The 14,880-nt window shown below is 44.6% G+C and overlaps 1 protein-coding gene across 10 annotated transcripts in view; it reads right to left on the bottom strand.

The window, feature by feature from the left end:
- Positions 1-1,809: 1,809 nt before the first annotated feature.
- KMT2C (lysine methyltransferase 2C) overlaps positions 1,810-14,880 on the bottom strand; it is a 176,912-nt gene continuing 163,841 nt past the window's right edge. For 9 of the 10 annotated variants that reach the window (XM_072327392.1, XM_072327391.1, XM_072327394.1 and 6 more), the window contains 14 exons: positions 14,547-14,694; positions 13,588-13,766; positions 13,337-13,491; positions 12,931-13,183; positions 12,255-12,394; positions 11,112-11,216; positions 8,804-9,923; positions 7,722-7,858; positions 7,327-7,469; positions 6,894-7,062; positions 5,533-5,649; positions 4,763-4,836; positions 4,240-4,348; positions 1,810-4,009 (listed from right to left, as the gene is read on the bottom strand). In XM_072327392.1, coding sequence (XP_072183493.1) covers positions 3,917-4,009; positions 4,240-4,348; positions 4,763-4,836; positions 5,533-5,649; positions 6,894-7,062; positions 7,327-7,469; positions 7,722-7,858; positions 8,804-9,923; positions 11,112-11,216; positions 12,255-12,394; positions 12,931-13,183; positions 13,337-13,491; positions 13,588-13,766; positions 14,547-14,694 — 2,942 coding nt within the window. In that variant the 3' untranslated portion in view covers positions 1,810-3,916. The remainder of the gene's footprint in view (positions 4,010-4,239; positions 4,349-4,762; positions 4,837-5,532; positions 5,650-6,893; positions 7,063-7,326; positions 7,470-7,721; positions 7,859-8,803; positions 9,924-11,111; positions 11,217-12,254; positions 12,395-12,930; positions 13,184-13,336; positions 13,492-13,587; positions 13,767-14,546; positions 14,695-14,880) is intronic. The other variant, XM_072327396.1, reaches the window with a different exon arrangement.

Here is a 14,880-nt window from a genome sequence, read left to right as displayed (position 1 = left end):
CCCCCTCTGGCTGTGCTCCTTGTTGCCATCAGCAGATGTGGGCCTGCACCCTCACAGGGGGCTCTTCCCGCATTCCCACTCTTCACAGCTGCATTCTTCCTTCCATCTCCTGCAGGGTTTGGGGGTTGTGGTGGGATTTTGTTTTCCTGTTTTTTCCTGTTTTTTCCTGTTTTTTTTATTGGGGAGGGTGGTTGGTTTCACTGCTTGCTGTGCTTTCAACCCCTGCTTCAGCCGCCAGGGACCGCTTCAGCACATGGAAACTGCAGAAAGCAAGCGCTGCTCTAACCTGGATGCTTCTCCCTTTGCTGTGCTCATCACAGCTCTGCCCCTTCACTGGGGCAGGGAAACACTTCCCAGCCACACGTGTGTCCCAGCAGTGGGTTATTGCTGGGTGGCAGAAGGACGTGGGAACCACTCTACCACTGGAGTGACAACAGCGCTCAGCCCTCCCCTGCGAGAGCAGATCCACCTGTGACAGCCTGATGGGTCCTTCAGCCGTGGAGAGAGAACTGCAGTAGGCTCAGTGCCCTCAGCAGGAGCTGTTTCACAGGGTAGGGTGCAGGTAAGCAGGGCTTGATCACCAACCCCAGCAATGGGCTGCAGCAGATTGACCTCCAGACAAAGCATCACACTGTAAGTCAGGCACCAGCCACGTTCCTTCCTTCCACAACAGTCCCTGCAGCCAACTGCAGTCGTGGGGACACGCAGTGACAGCTGGGCCAGGCAGTGGGTCGGGCTGCAGGCTGGGAGATGCCTTTGGCTGTCAGATTGGCACTGTGCTGTCACAGCTCCTTTTCTTCCTTTCCTTTTTCCTCCCATGGCACTGTCAGAAGCTGAAGCCTCAGGAGCAGGCAGAGCGCAATGTCACAGCACAGCCGGCCTTCTGCTGTGTGGAGGAAAGCAAGAGGCTGCACAGTGCAGCTGGGCTTCAGGCCTGCAGGAGTTGAATACAGCAGCTGATGGAGTACAGAGCTGCAGCTGCACGGCTTTTCGTACTGTGAATCCCCCTCACTCTACTTTAAAGTTATTTATTGGTGAAGCCCCTGGAGGTTCTTGTTGTGCTGATGGACAGTTGGCTGAATGTGAATGAGCCAGCGGTGTGCCCAAGAGGCCAAAAAGGCCAGTGGCATCTTGGTTTGTGTCAGCAATGGTGTGGTGAACAGGACTAGGGAAGTCAACCTGCCCCTGTACTTGGCAGTGGCGAGGCCTTACCTCAAGTACTGGGTTCAGTTTTGGGCACCTCAGTACAGAAAGGACACTGAGGTGCTGGAGCAGGGCCAGAGAAGGGCAACAAGGCTTGTGAAGGGCTTGGAGAACATGCCCTATGAGGAGAGGCTGAGGGAACTGGGGCTGTTTAGTCTGGGGAAAAGGAGGCTGATGGGAGACCTTATTGCTCTCTTCCAATATCTGAAAGGTTCTTACAGTGAGAGCAGGGTTGGTCTCTTCTCACTGGTGACAGGATGAGGGGAAATGGCCTCAAGTTGCACCAGGGTAGGTTTAGGTTGGATATCAGGACAAACTTCTTTATATAAAGGGTTGTTAAGCACTGGAATGGGACCCCCAGGGAGGTGGTTGAGTCACCATCCCTGGGTGTGTTTAAAACCTGTTTGGATGTGGTGCTCAGGGATGTCATGTAGCAGAAGGTTGTTAGTTAGGGTAGTGTGGTTGGGTTGTGGTTGGACTCCATGGTCTTTAAGGTCTTTTCCAACCTGAGCAATGCTACGATTCTGTGAGGTGCTGGAGAGGAGCTGCGCGGGGCCAGAAAAGCAGAAACACCCCCAAGAGAAACAGGAGGGAACGGTTTATAGATGTAAAATATTTTTATTTGTAAATGCTGATCTTCTAAATCTGTTTCCACAAATTCCAAACCCCAGAACACTCTGAATGCTTCAAAAAAAGTCTTGGTTGGTTGGGTTGGTTCTTTTTTTTTTGTGACATTTTTCTTTTCTTTTTTTTTTTTTGCCAACATTAGATACTATTATACAGAACAGAAAAAAAAAAACAAAAAACCAAAAAAAAACCAAAACCTGTAAGACAAATACTGGTAGGATGTCGGAATATTGTACAAGAGAAGAAAAATATTCAGGAAACAATTTCATACAGCTATTTATCAAGAGAAAAATATATACAATTGATTTATTCTGTAAGATAAAAATACATCATGCCATATACATTACAAGGTCAGAACTGTAGCACTGAATATACCAACAGTTTTACAGTCCACTTTCATTGTGCACACAAGGAGAAAAAAACAAAACAAAACAAAAAAAGAACTTCATTTTCTTCCTTTATATTTAGTCTGTGAAGTGTCAGTACCAGAATCCGAAGTACAAAATAAAAAGCTAACCTGCTTCCAAAAAGCGGATTAAACCTCTACAAGCCAACACAAAAACAGTGTTTTAATTTTACTTTTTATTTTAAAGAAATGTAAACAAACAAACAAACAAAAAAAAAACCAACAAACCAATCCATACAAACACATCTTTAAATTACATTTCCCGCACCCCCAACTGCCAGCGTCCTGCAGCCGCAAGCGCTCCGTCTCCGCTCTGTTTCTCCTTTTCCTGTGCGCTCCTACGCTGTTCTCACGCTCAGCATCCCCTTCCTCGGGCCTACTTTTGCTGAAGGGAAAAACCCCGATGTTCAGCGCCTTTTCCCTCTTGATTTCGGGTGGTTTGAGCAGTTATTCACAGTTATCACCAATTTTAAGCACAAAACAAACAAACAAACAAAAAAAAAAAGAAACAACAACGAAAGAAAAACCTGACTGAAGAAATAGGGATGCAACAATATAATGCAAAGCAAAGGAGTCTACGTTACCCTCAGCGTCTCCAAAAGGCAGAGTTGGAACACAGGGCGCGGGCTGGAGGTTTGGATTAAGAAATCTGCAGCGACCACAGTTGGGACTGCTTGAAACGTAAAGGAAAAACCAACAAAACCCTCTGTTGAAATGGAGATTTTGGTTGTTCCGTCACCGTAAGCACGTCTGTCTGGTAGCGCGGAGATCATATTGTGACATCCCTATTGACGGTTGATAATGAGCACCCGAACTGCTGCGGAGTCTGATTGATAGCATTTGGTCAATAACTATTTTTTTTTTTATACTGTAATTTTTTTTTTTTGTATTTTTTTTTGTTTTTTTACTTCCTCAAAATATTTACACTTTTGTACAAAGTAACAGAGTTTGTTAGTTCTGCAGGTAACAGCAGCAGCTTGGCTTTCTTCTAACTCTCTTTTTAAAAATAGCTTCATTCACTTATTCAATAATAAATACAAAAAGGTTCTCTTATTTTACAGAAATCAAAAAACTACAATAAACTGACTCATGGAATCAAGTATTTAAATGTATTTTAGTGCAAGTTATTTTTCCCTTAGCTCTATCCCTAAGGAAGTCGTTTCAGTACATTCCTTGTTCAGTGGTGTCTACTTTTATTTAAAACTTTTTCTTTAATTAGAGGGCCTGCCCCTTTATCAAATAAGGCTGTGGCCAGCACTTTGGACTTCTCCCTTTCGCTGGTGATTTCAGTCTTACATTCATAAATGCCCACCTGCCCGCCGCAGGTCAGCGCCCGGTTCTTTGCCCAAGTTAAACAGTTTCTCCTTAGTGAGCTCAAAAACAAAAGTGCTGGACCATTCCGTTAACTCAGTTTAACCTCCGTGTGGCTGGAAAGTCAGCTTCGGATTTTGCCGGCTTGCTTCTGGTGCTTGTTTTGCTTTGTGAGGTTGGTTTCTTTTCTTTTGAGATCCCGGAGATGAAATCTGGACTTCCAGAAGTGATTTCTTTCTGTATTATTATTATTTTTTTTTTTCCTTTCCCCCTTCAAAAAAGGCAACGATTTTCTGTCGACAAAATCAGAACGTGAATCACTTCTTCCCAGGGACAAGCAACCCTCAAAAGACAGCAAGGAATGCAATTCTAGTTCATCCATTTTCGGCAGTTTACGGCTCCACAGTGACATGGAATCTTGTGCTGGTCGTCTTCAAAATCAAACTTATAGTCATAGCAAAGCTGGAAGAAGATTCAGGAGAACTGTTATAAGGCAATGGGATTTTACCACATCTTTCCTTCTACCTACAGTTTAGATGGTAAAATACACCAATGTTCCTCATAGAAACCGGCAAGAGTTAAAATGAAAGGGGGAAAGGCAACTTCACCTCCCCACGCAGCCACACTGCAGGGTGGCAGCATCTAGAAATGAACTAGCAACAGTGGGGGAAAGCCAGATGAGACGGCCCTACCTCCTCCCCTTTCTGGATTCTCCTGCTGGAGCTAATGATAATCTTGTGTCCTCTCTCAAAAGTGACCACCTCCGCCACACAGTTGGGGGCACACGAGTGGTTGATGTACCTGTGAACACAAACACAGAGCATTTGAAAAGGTGACCTTATGGAAGATGAGTCCCAGTGCTGGGGGCGAGTCTGCACCAAACCTCAGGATGACCTCATCCTTAGGGCTGCAATTCCAGATACAATTACTTTATCCTGCTCTTGTTTCTTTACCAACAGAATGCCAACAAAATAAAATGTTTAAACAAAAAAAGATTCACCTTCTCCCCAGGCGCCACGAAACATAAGGAAGGCTGAGTAACGCTAACAAAAAAGACGAGTCCATTTCAGTGGGACAGGCTGCAATGTTCCAGCCTACAGAACTCCGTTCCAAAAGTCACCAAGAAAGCAGAAACGCACATCCCTGACATGCAACCCCAGCAGGGAGATGGGGAGAGCTGAGGATGGGATGGGGGCTGTCCCCAGAGTCACCCACCTTGCAGGACCTCCCGTCAGGGTAGCATCGATGACGTGGTCGTTGTCAATGCGGAACATGTACACCCCGCGGTTCTGAAACACACAGTTGGAAGACAGACCCGTGTAGGTTTTCAACAGTCATGGATGACAGAAACAAGCAGCGCCGGGGTTACCTCCAGGAGTTTTTCTGCCTTCATCCCTACATGCTCGCTTGGGAGAGGGACTCACACACTTCATCTAACAGAGGAACGCTGCCACCAACCGCCCTCTTTTGTGAGGGGACGAGTGGGTCAGCCGTGTCTACCTGTCTAAGTAATGTTTCTCTCCCATCCAGTACTAATAGCTTGGATTTCTGTACTGCCTCACATCAGGGATCTTTACATGCATTAACCATTATGAGACTGTTGAGTTACAGAAAGAAAACTGCTTTAAATTTAAGGAAAGAAGTTCTTGCTAAGAAGTGGAGGTGCTGACGTCCCCGTGACAGTTCTCTCTTTGTCCTCCAGGAAACAGCATGCATATCACCTGGCTGTGGTGCTGTGAGATGTACTGAACATCTAAGCACATGTAACAAACCCTGCAGACACATCTGGCTGTCCTTTTTAGCCCACTGCTCTTACAGCACTTATAGCACAGCAGCACACAGAACTCGGAGGACCTGACTCCTACAGTCATCACAGAGCCCTGTCTGTCTCTTCCCAACCCCTGAGAGCAGGCAGCATTTGTCCCATTTGATGAGCATTTGAAAGGGGAAGGAGAGAAACAACAGGGAATGAACACTCCCAGTACCTGAGATTCATAAAGCTTCTCCTTCCTGTTTGCTACCTCATTCCGGATAATCGTTCCGATGTACTCAATGACCATAGTGTGCTTTTCAATGTCTCTAGCAGCATATAAGCCCAGGCCCTACAAAAAAATATGCTGTGAGTTAGAAATTCATTATAAATTGACACTGACACTGCATTCCTCACCATGCCCCAAAAACAGTCCTGAAGAAAATCATGAGAGAAGTCAACAACCCACAAAGAAAATAGCACAGGAAAACAGCTGATGTGGTAACAGCGCAGAGAAGGATGCACATTTGCAGTAAATACTTCAGATGTGGTAAAACATACTTGGCTGCTGCCTAGGTAAGAAAGCAGGCTTCTCTTACACCTCTTATACCTTATAACTGACTGTGTGAAGATTACAGATTCACTGAAAATTAAAGTAGGCCTTCCTAGAGTGGAGAAACATAGTAGGAACACAACAGCACAGTGTCATGGTTAAGTCCAACCTAAAATAAATAATATCAGTGCTTGTATACAGAAATCACAGAATCACGCACAGAATCACAGAATGGCTTGGACTGGAAGGGACCTCAAGGATCGTGAAGCTCCAACCCCCCCCCGCCGCATGCAGGGCCACCAACCTCCACATTTAATACCAGCCCAGGCTGCCCAGAGCCCCATCCAACCTGGCCTTGAACACCTACAGGGATGGGGCATCCACAGCCTCTCTGGGCAGCCTGTGCCAGCACCTCACCACTCTCTTGTAAAGAACTTCCCCTGACATCCAACCTAAATCCTCCCTCCCTCACCTTAAAACCATTTCCCCTTGTCCTGCTGTTATCCACCCTTTCAAAGAGTTGACTCCCCTCCTGCTTATAGGCTCCCCTGAGGTACTGAAGGCTGCAATGAGGTCACCTCGCAGCTTTCGTGCAACACGGTCTGTGGAACAAACCCACAGTGACAACAGTCCTAAGAACACTCTGCTTTCTGAATGCAATGAAGTGCTGAACCCCTCCTGAAGGCCTCATTCCTCGTTGCTCAGCTTGAGTTGAGTGTCTCATACACTTCCACTGTACATTCATATAATTACTAGTTTTCATGAGCCTTTTGAGAAACATGGCAAAAACACCTTGAAATAATGTAATTCATTTTTTTTTCGAGTCAACTGCAACAAACTATTTTTAAAGATATTTACAACAATTAATAAGATGTCCTGCTTGGGACTCTGCCATGATTTCCCACATCCAAATCACCAGATCTTGAGAAGAGCTTTGAAGGAATTTTGCAATTGCTTCATTCCATTTCTTAACATAAAACAACTACATCCAATAGAAGAACACATCAACATTAGCATGGGAAGTGCCCGGGATGAGGACTGACCTGAATGCGAGAGCGAGCCAGGTACACATTGGACTTCCACTCTGTTTTCATTTTCCGGTACTGGGAGGACTTGGAATGGACGAACTGCTTACTGTAAGGCGCGTTCAGCTCCCCTGTGACTGTGCTCTGAAATGACTTCGATGTGCTGGTGCTATTCAAGGTGTGAGGCCTGTAGGAGTTGGGCATGTAACAAGAAAAAATACAAGAAAAACTGAAGATTTCTCTGAAGACAGACACAACAGCAATGCAAAACTCTTTGAGACGTACACACACTTAAAGCCAGCTAGCAGAGACAACACAGCAACTCCTTTGATTTGGGCATGCACATACACAGCCAAGGACGACAGGGTTTGTAAGCAGCAGACGAAAGCACAAATAACCCTAAGCAGCCTATAAACCCTGGGCTGTACTATGTGAAATTAAAACAAAATACCTTAACACAAACCTCTTGACATGGGTACTCATTTTAGGCTCGGCACGGGCACAGCCCGTGGGGTTGATGGCAAGAGGAAGTTCCATTAAGGGGTTTCGGCCATAGCGGAAAGTATAGTTCTCACAGGCCTCAACCCCTGGGAGCTGCAAGAAAACACACACAAAAGAAAAGAAAATCTGAGTAATTATGTGTTAATGACATGTAACCAAATATTCATTTCTCACTTTTTCACTCCGAGGGTGGTGACGCGCTGGAACAGGTTGCCCAAGGAGGTTGTGGATGCCCCATCCCTGGAGGCATTCAAGGCCAGGCTGGATGTGGCTCTGGGCAGCCTGGGCTGCTGGTTGGCGACCCTGCACGTAGCAGGGGGTTGAAACCAGATGAGGAGGACTCACCGACTCCGCGATCCTCGCCACCGCAGACACCGTCAAACCAAAGAGGTCCTCGCCCTTCAGATAGCTGGGGAACAGCTGCAGCATTTCTGACTCCTTCCTAACTGAGGCAACGGGCTCCAGAATTTTATCCCACACACCTACACAACCACATGGGAAAGAATTACGAGGATCAAAAAGGAATCTATTGTATCGGTTTTAAAACTAATGCTCGAAGATAGCTGGAACCTGGAATCGATACTGAAAAGGCATTTTGCCATTGGTTGTATAAAAGAGCAGGTCAGTGTTTCCAAAGCAGAATGGACAATCGTTTGGGATGAGCCGTTTTGGCTGGAAAAAATTCCAATCAACGTTTGTGCTGCACCTTCCTTGGGAACAGAGCTGGGAAACCTTCAATTCCATGCCAGTATTACTACACTTTTCTCTCCAGGGAACTGTGGACTTTCTGAAGTGACCGAAGAGATTCTCCTTAGAAAACCTGCACAAGGTAGAACTTTCTAAAAGTTAACTATGACAGTCAGTGCTTCATTTTATGTAGGCAGTTCTGTAGGCTGTGGTTTAAACTGGTTAAAACTCAAAGTAACACATGCCACGTCCATACACCATGTCTCTAAGATCTGCCCTATATGCTTATTCTCTCACATACTGTTCTGTTCCTCACCCCAGCAGAGGCAATGCTCCCAGCTCTGACAGTGACTTGGTCGACTCCCAGTCCCTTTATCGCCTATGACCTTCAGCACAATGGACCTGAAGAGAGCCGTGTAGCAGTATCCTATTTAAGCAATCACTTTTCATGGAAGAAAACTTGCACTAACATCCTTACAACTTACCATCAACCCTGAGAGTCCTGGGAGCCCGTAACAAATCTTCTATGTGTAACTTACATGACTCCTTTCTCAGCCTCTCTGAACTGTTTTGTTAAATTAAAGAAGGGCCCTGGAAGCTCATTACAACCACTACGCTGCAATTTCTGAAGTAGAGACGTGTCTATAAAATCTGACTGACACATTCATCAGATTTGCGGAAAGTATCAGTAATAACAAATAGCAAACCAAAAAGTCATCGCTCCAGCAGATAAAATTTACCTTTTGGCGTCGTGTCACTAAGAACCAGATCTTCATGGCCTTGCTCCACAACCTTGATGACAAACAACGGGAGCCCATCCTTCTCCTCAATGGAACACAGATAACGGCAGCGCCTGTTGGCATACCTCATGCTCCAGTACAGTCGGCTGGCCTCGTAGCCCACAGGGAAGAGCGCTTTGGAGGAGTGAAACGCCTGCATCTGCTGTGGGAGAAGCTGACCCACAGCGTGGAAAATCAGGCTCCCCACTCGGAAAGTGTGGTCGCGTTCTCCCCGCTGTACTATGCTAGCGATCTGCCGCACCTCGTCGCGCTGCACGTAGACCCTCCTGAAGACTGCAAAGTAACTGAGTTCTTGCTCGTGAGTTCCCTTTGGTTTGTGCATGGGGCAAAGCATGGTCTTGTCTTTAAAAAACATGCATTGTGCTTTAATGGCACAGGTAAAGTGATAAATATTGGTGCACCTTAACCTGTGACAACCGCTGGTGGCACCCATTTTGTGACAGAACATGCATTTCATTTGCAAGCCTCTTCGCAGGGCTAGTTCCACGTTTATTAAGGCACCAGCTTGTGTCTCGTAGACTTCTGTAGACCAAAGAGCACAGTTCAAATGGACCCAAAGGTCTAAATCCAGGTTAAGAAGCCTTGCTGGTCCATCAGTTAACCCATCGCCTTCCTCATGACAGAAGCAGCATTTTCTGTAGTCTTTAGGCACTGGGTCTGGTTTAAGGGTCGTGCCCAATTTCTTAAGAAATTCATCTATTTCTTCTTCACAAGGAGGTTTGAACGATCCTTTAGGAATCACAATCTGAATGCTCCACTTCTTCCACTTCATTCCTTTCCATTTCTTACTCGGAGGCCGACAGTCATCAAGACTGCTGTGTATTGCTTTTAATTTGGGTTTGAGTTTCACCGTTACCTTAAGCTCATCGGGTTTTGCCTCTACCTTGGCTGCTTCAAATGCAGGGGGGAAAATGATTGGAGGTGAAGATGACGGAGACACTTTTTCCTGCAACTGAGGCAGACAGTGGACATCCAAAGTGGAGATGTTGTTGCTGTACTGATGGAATGCTTTAGGCGGCCTCTCCTTCATTGGTGACTGTGGCAAAGATGGAACCGACTCCTGCAAAACCAACAGAAAACTCTCAAGAAAAGAATCCCAAGGCAGTAAGTTGCTCTTGAAAACTTTCACATCAGAACTGAACTGAAAGAGCTACTCAGAATGCCTAAAGCTCCAATAAAGCAACAGAGAAAGGAGTCACCTTTACCTGTTTTATCATAACTTGTGCTGGGATACATAGCACTAAAGTCCTTCCAGTCAACCCAGAGCAAGGCACCCTTCAATTCTTAACACAAAACACATAATCCTGCATACGGGCTTCAAATGTAAAACTAATCAAATGCCCTAAGCAATGGAATTGAGAGGTTTGAGGTTTTTAGCTGTTCTTTGCAAGTGTAGTTATGACATAAGCAACTAAAAATATGGGTCACAGAATTAATTTCAAGAATAAGAAACGTGTTATTTGTTAGAAGGGAAAGCCAAGCATTAATTCCATGTATTTCCCCAAAAACATGACAACAGAATTCCTGCGGGGCTCTGGATTAATCATATACCTCCAGGCCTTAACAACTCAGTTATAGCAAACAAGAATTGAACCTGCAGAGATTTGTTAATAAAAAAGAAATAAAGAAGAAGGAGAAGAACAGCAGTTCAGAAGTGCTCAATGTGGTTTGTGTAATTAATCTTGAAAGAATAAATGAAAGGATTAAGAGGCTGAACATGACATTTAATTAACTTAATTAAGTACGTGGTGATGCACTTGAGCAAGCATGTGGATGTAAACACATTTATTTTCTCATCCAGTGCTTTTTTTCTTTGCTTCTTCTGGAAGCAGGAAAGATGCATTTGAAGGAAGGCTGCATATCCTACAGTGAACACGTGGCCACGTGGGAAGTTATTAACTAGGTAATGCTTGGAGCACGTTGCCAACTCTGTCCACCAGTGTAGGGAAAAATGTAGACTTGAACTACAAAAAGTAGAAACCAAGTTAGTGAAAAGAAGCGCTCTTAAAACATCTCTTTTGAGCATCTACTTGAAGGTCTAACTTAGCTTATAGTGGCGCCTCAACCAGAGATGTTCTGTCACTCATCTCTGTTAGGTTCTGTAAATACAAATCCTACTCTGCTCTGCTGGTTCAAAATTTCAATGTCTGAATGGAGAACAATTCATTTATGAAGCCTACAGAACAAAGTAAAGCATCCCCCCGCCCCATTTCTCCTCATCTAGGGCCTGCCAGCATTTGATACTTACTTTGTTCTCTGAGTTTTTTGCTTGCACAGCTGCTGAATAGAGAACAAAGCAGTTGTTGCTACAGAATACGATGTCCTTCATTTTATCAGACCCATCTTGGGAATCCTGGGGATCAAACGCAGAAGATTATCAGAAGCGCATTTTAACATCACTCTTCACACACTAATTGTAATGAAGCAAGAAACTGCCCACCTTTTCATTTGTAGAACATTTGTGAAATAATGAGTGCTGCTGTGATATAAATACTCATTTGACAGATCAAACATTAACACCACCTACAGCCTTGTTCTTCAGTACTTCGCCACAGAAATTCACTTCTCTGCCTTTAACAGAAGTTTAACAATCCGAACAGAGCTCTCTAATACCGTGCACCCATCTGCTCCACAGGCACGGTTGCAAAATAAAAACCCATTTTCTTTCATCTTTAAGATGAGAAAAGAATGTCTCGTTTCATTCTAGTCAGAGATTGTTTGTCAAGTTTTATCTACTGACCCATCTGCAAAGCATTACTGGGAATTCCACGTTCTTCTGACTACGTGAGCCCATCCATTTTATATACGAATTCTGACTGTACACCTTTGTTGCATAACCACCTCAATCTTACTCAAAAAAAGAGCGCTGGTACTCTTTAATGAATGACATTGCTGTGCTCAAAACACTCCACATCTGACGGAGACCCTAAGGAGCAGCTTGGGATTCTGTTCATACAATATGCAATGTAAAACACAAGACATCGAGACTGAAATCTGCTTCTTGTTCAGAGAGAGTAAAAGTATTCCAGCTCTTCTAGCAATTTCTGACGTGGCAAAGCGGTGCTGCCTTACACACAGGCTCTTCTTGAATTCTTACGTTCTCTGAAGTGGTCACAGAAAGAGAAAAGCAGAGTAAAGCAGGAGGTCACTATTTATGGGACCTCTTCTATGGAATTTAATGAAGTACATTTAACATAAGTAACTACTCTGACATTTCTTATTTGCACTGCCAGTTCACTTGAATGTCTCGTCCTTAATTAGGATTCACAGAAAAGAGAGAACACAAAGAAATCAGGAACTGGCATCAGTTGGCCTGGTGAGCAGAACTGTTTGTTGCCTTGGTTTGGTTACTGGCCATGACATGCAAGAAACTCTACTTCCATTGCAGTACCTGTTTCAAGAAAGGCAGGTCTTTGAAGGACTTCCGCACACCGCTGCCAAGGACGACTACTTTGCAATGAGAGCACCACCGAGGCCTCAGTGCTGAGCTGTCTGCAATATTCTGACTGTGCTCCTTATAGCCAGCTATACCTGCAAAATAGGTGACTCTGTTGGATACCAGAACAGATTAAAGCAAACCTATGAGAAATCACAGTGCTCTCCAGTGGTTTAGAGGAGAAGAATCCTCCCGGATGGGGAAGGGGAGCAAACTTTAAATTCGATCCTGATGTGGAGATTGTTTAAATCAGGTCAAATCACCTCCGTGAACAACAAGGCAATAATAAGTTCTTGTATATGAGATGATTAACTAAAACAATGTCGGAATACGTGCTTCAAAACTCGTGTCAACCAGCATGGTAACAACCTTCCAGAACAACGTATTTAAAAGCAGACTGGACAAAAATTAATAACATTGTGTAAGACTGGAAGAAGTATCTGATGTGACACAGGAAATCAGAGAGGGACCCATAACTCCACTGTTAACATCAGGAGCAGGTCGGCATGTACTGATCACATAAGAAAACTACTGTTCAGAATGAGAATCAGCTATTTAATTTGTGACCAAGAATGTATAAAGTTGACATGGATTAATACTGACTCGATTAAAAGAATTAATGCCTACTTACCATTGCTGTTTGCAGCAAATGGCATATTGGGCTGCTTCAGGCCATAAGACCCTGCAATCCTGGCAGGACCCATGGATCCTGCCTGAGGCCCCTGGAGCAGTAAATGCTGCCGGTACTCAGCAGATGGGTTCACCCTGTGACTGCTGACTGCTGCCATGGAGGATGGGACGTCTGGAGCATTACTGACCTCGTAGCTGTTGGGAATTCTGACGTGCAGCAAATTGGAGAATGCTGCGACAACGTTGCTAATATTCTGAAAACGATAATAAAAACACACCAACCACCATTAGAAGGTTGCAGTAGCTGTTTTTGTTTTACTATGCTGTAGCTTCCTTCACGTCCACTATGTAAAGCATATACTAACTTCTGCTGTATCTTATGTATTTAACACAGGCTCATTTCTTACCTCGGCAGCTGTGGGATGTAAAGTAATTGCTACAGAAATAAGGCCAGATTTAGGACCATTCTGGGGTGGTCCAAGCTGAGAGGCAAAGAAGGCAGAACCAGGTAATGCTCCTGAACCAGGTTCTGCCTTTATGTAATTCCTTTTGGCTTCTGAACCTGAAATTAAAATGCAACACACCCGGTTAATCCTGCAGTTAGGAGGGGAAAAGTCTCTTTCTAATTTTCTAATTGCTCACTGTGCTGCAGTCTCACCTTTCCCAGTACTGCTAGGTAGGATGGGAATGATGGGAGATGGTACAGGCTCTGGGTTCTCTTCCTTTACAACCGACAAGTCTGGATACCTGCTTATTTCCATTCCCACCACGCTTTCAGGAGAGGAAGATGGAACAAAGCTGTCAGGAGTGTCCCTGTCCTCACAGTGATCCTGAACCCTGGAACAAAACCCAGAAAAGCTGTTTTGGAAATGGCCAAAAAAACCTTTGTGAACCAGTAATACGAATCTGAGCAGGAAGACACCGTGCTTCTTGGTACTAGTTATGGAATGTAACTATAGGGTAGGCTGCTAAGTCTGGCTAATACTTCAGCGCATAAGATGGGTTACTGGGAAAGACATAAAGGAGAAGAGAGGCAGCAGCAATGGCCAGCTCCTTTACAGCCTCTGTCCCTATGGCTGTATGTACCTGAGTAAAAATTAGTGTTTAATACTTAATATTTTCTGGTTTAACCAAATTCACTCATCCACTCCTCCCTCACACACCCACATTTAGGTCGGTAGGTGAAAGGGAGGAAAAAGATAAGATCTCTGCAGGGAGTCTCTCACAATCCAGCAAGAATTTCCCATGATAACAGAAACTGTTAGTACGAGCAGGGGAGTTTTCAGGCTGACACCAGGACCACACTGCTGTTATCACTACGTTCCTTCAGGAAAAATACAGTTTTCCTTCACTTTTAACAGATCAAGGTAAAGGATTCTTGGTAACTTAACAGGATACTGGGTTGAACAACAGCGTTAAGTCTCCTTTGTCACTATGCTGCTCTTTCACATGGAATGCGAAGAGTGAACTGGACCAAATGATTCTGCTTTGTTCTCAGCACTGTATGGCCATGCAGAAGGGATTGTGGTTCTTCACACCTTCACAGTCTCATCTCCTACTGAACGACTGCAGAATCTGTTCCACGTACGTTACTTAAAGATGTCAGGGAAAACCCACCTTAACTCCTCCTGATTGTTGTGAGGTGGTGTTGGAAGGGAAGCAGGAACATCCACAGTTTTAGGGCCCTGAGCCATCGCTCTTGCTAATAAATCATCTTGTGGTCTGAAAGGTAACTGGAACTGCTTTGGTCCCAGAGCTTTGGTAACTAAAATCAGAGAAACACAGCAGAACAAAACATCTGTGCAGCTCTTCTTACTGATTTTCATTCTGGGAGCCATACCATTGGCTCCAGATACAACCAAGGCATTAACAGCAGATGTTAACACTGCTCTCATCCACTTGTAGCTTAGAAATGTTTGCCCATCTGTGATTTATCTCATCACTTTACAAA

This window comes from Excalfactoria chinensis, chromosome 2, assembly GCF_039878825.1.
Source record: "Excalfactoria chinensis isolate bCotChi1 chromosome 2, bCotChi1.hap2, whole genome shotgun sequence".
NCBI lineage: Eukaryota > Metazoa > Chordata > Aves > Galliformes > Phasianidae > Excalfactoria > Excalfactoria chinensis.
Note: the sequence above shows the minus strand (reverse complement) of the source record. Positions and strands in the feature narration are given on the sequence as shown.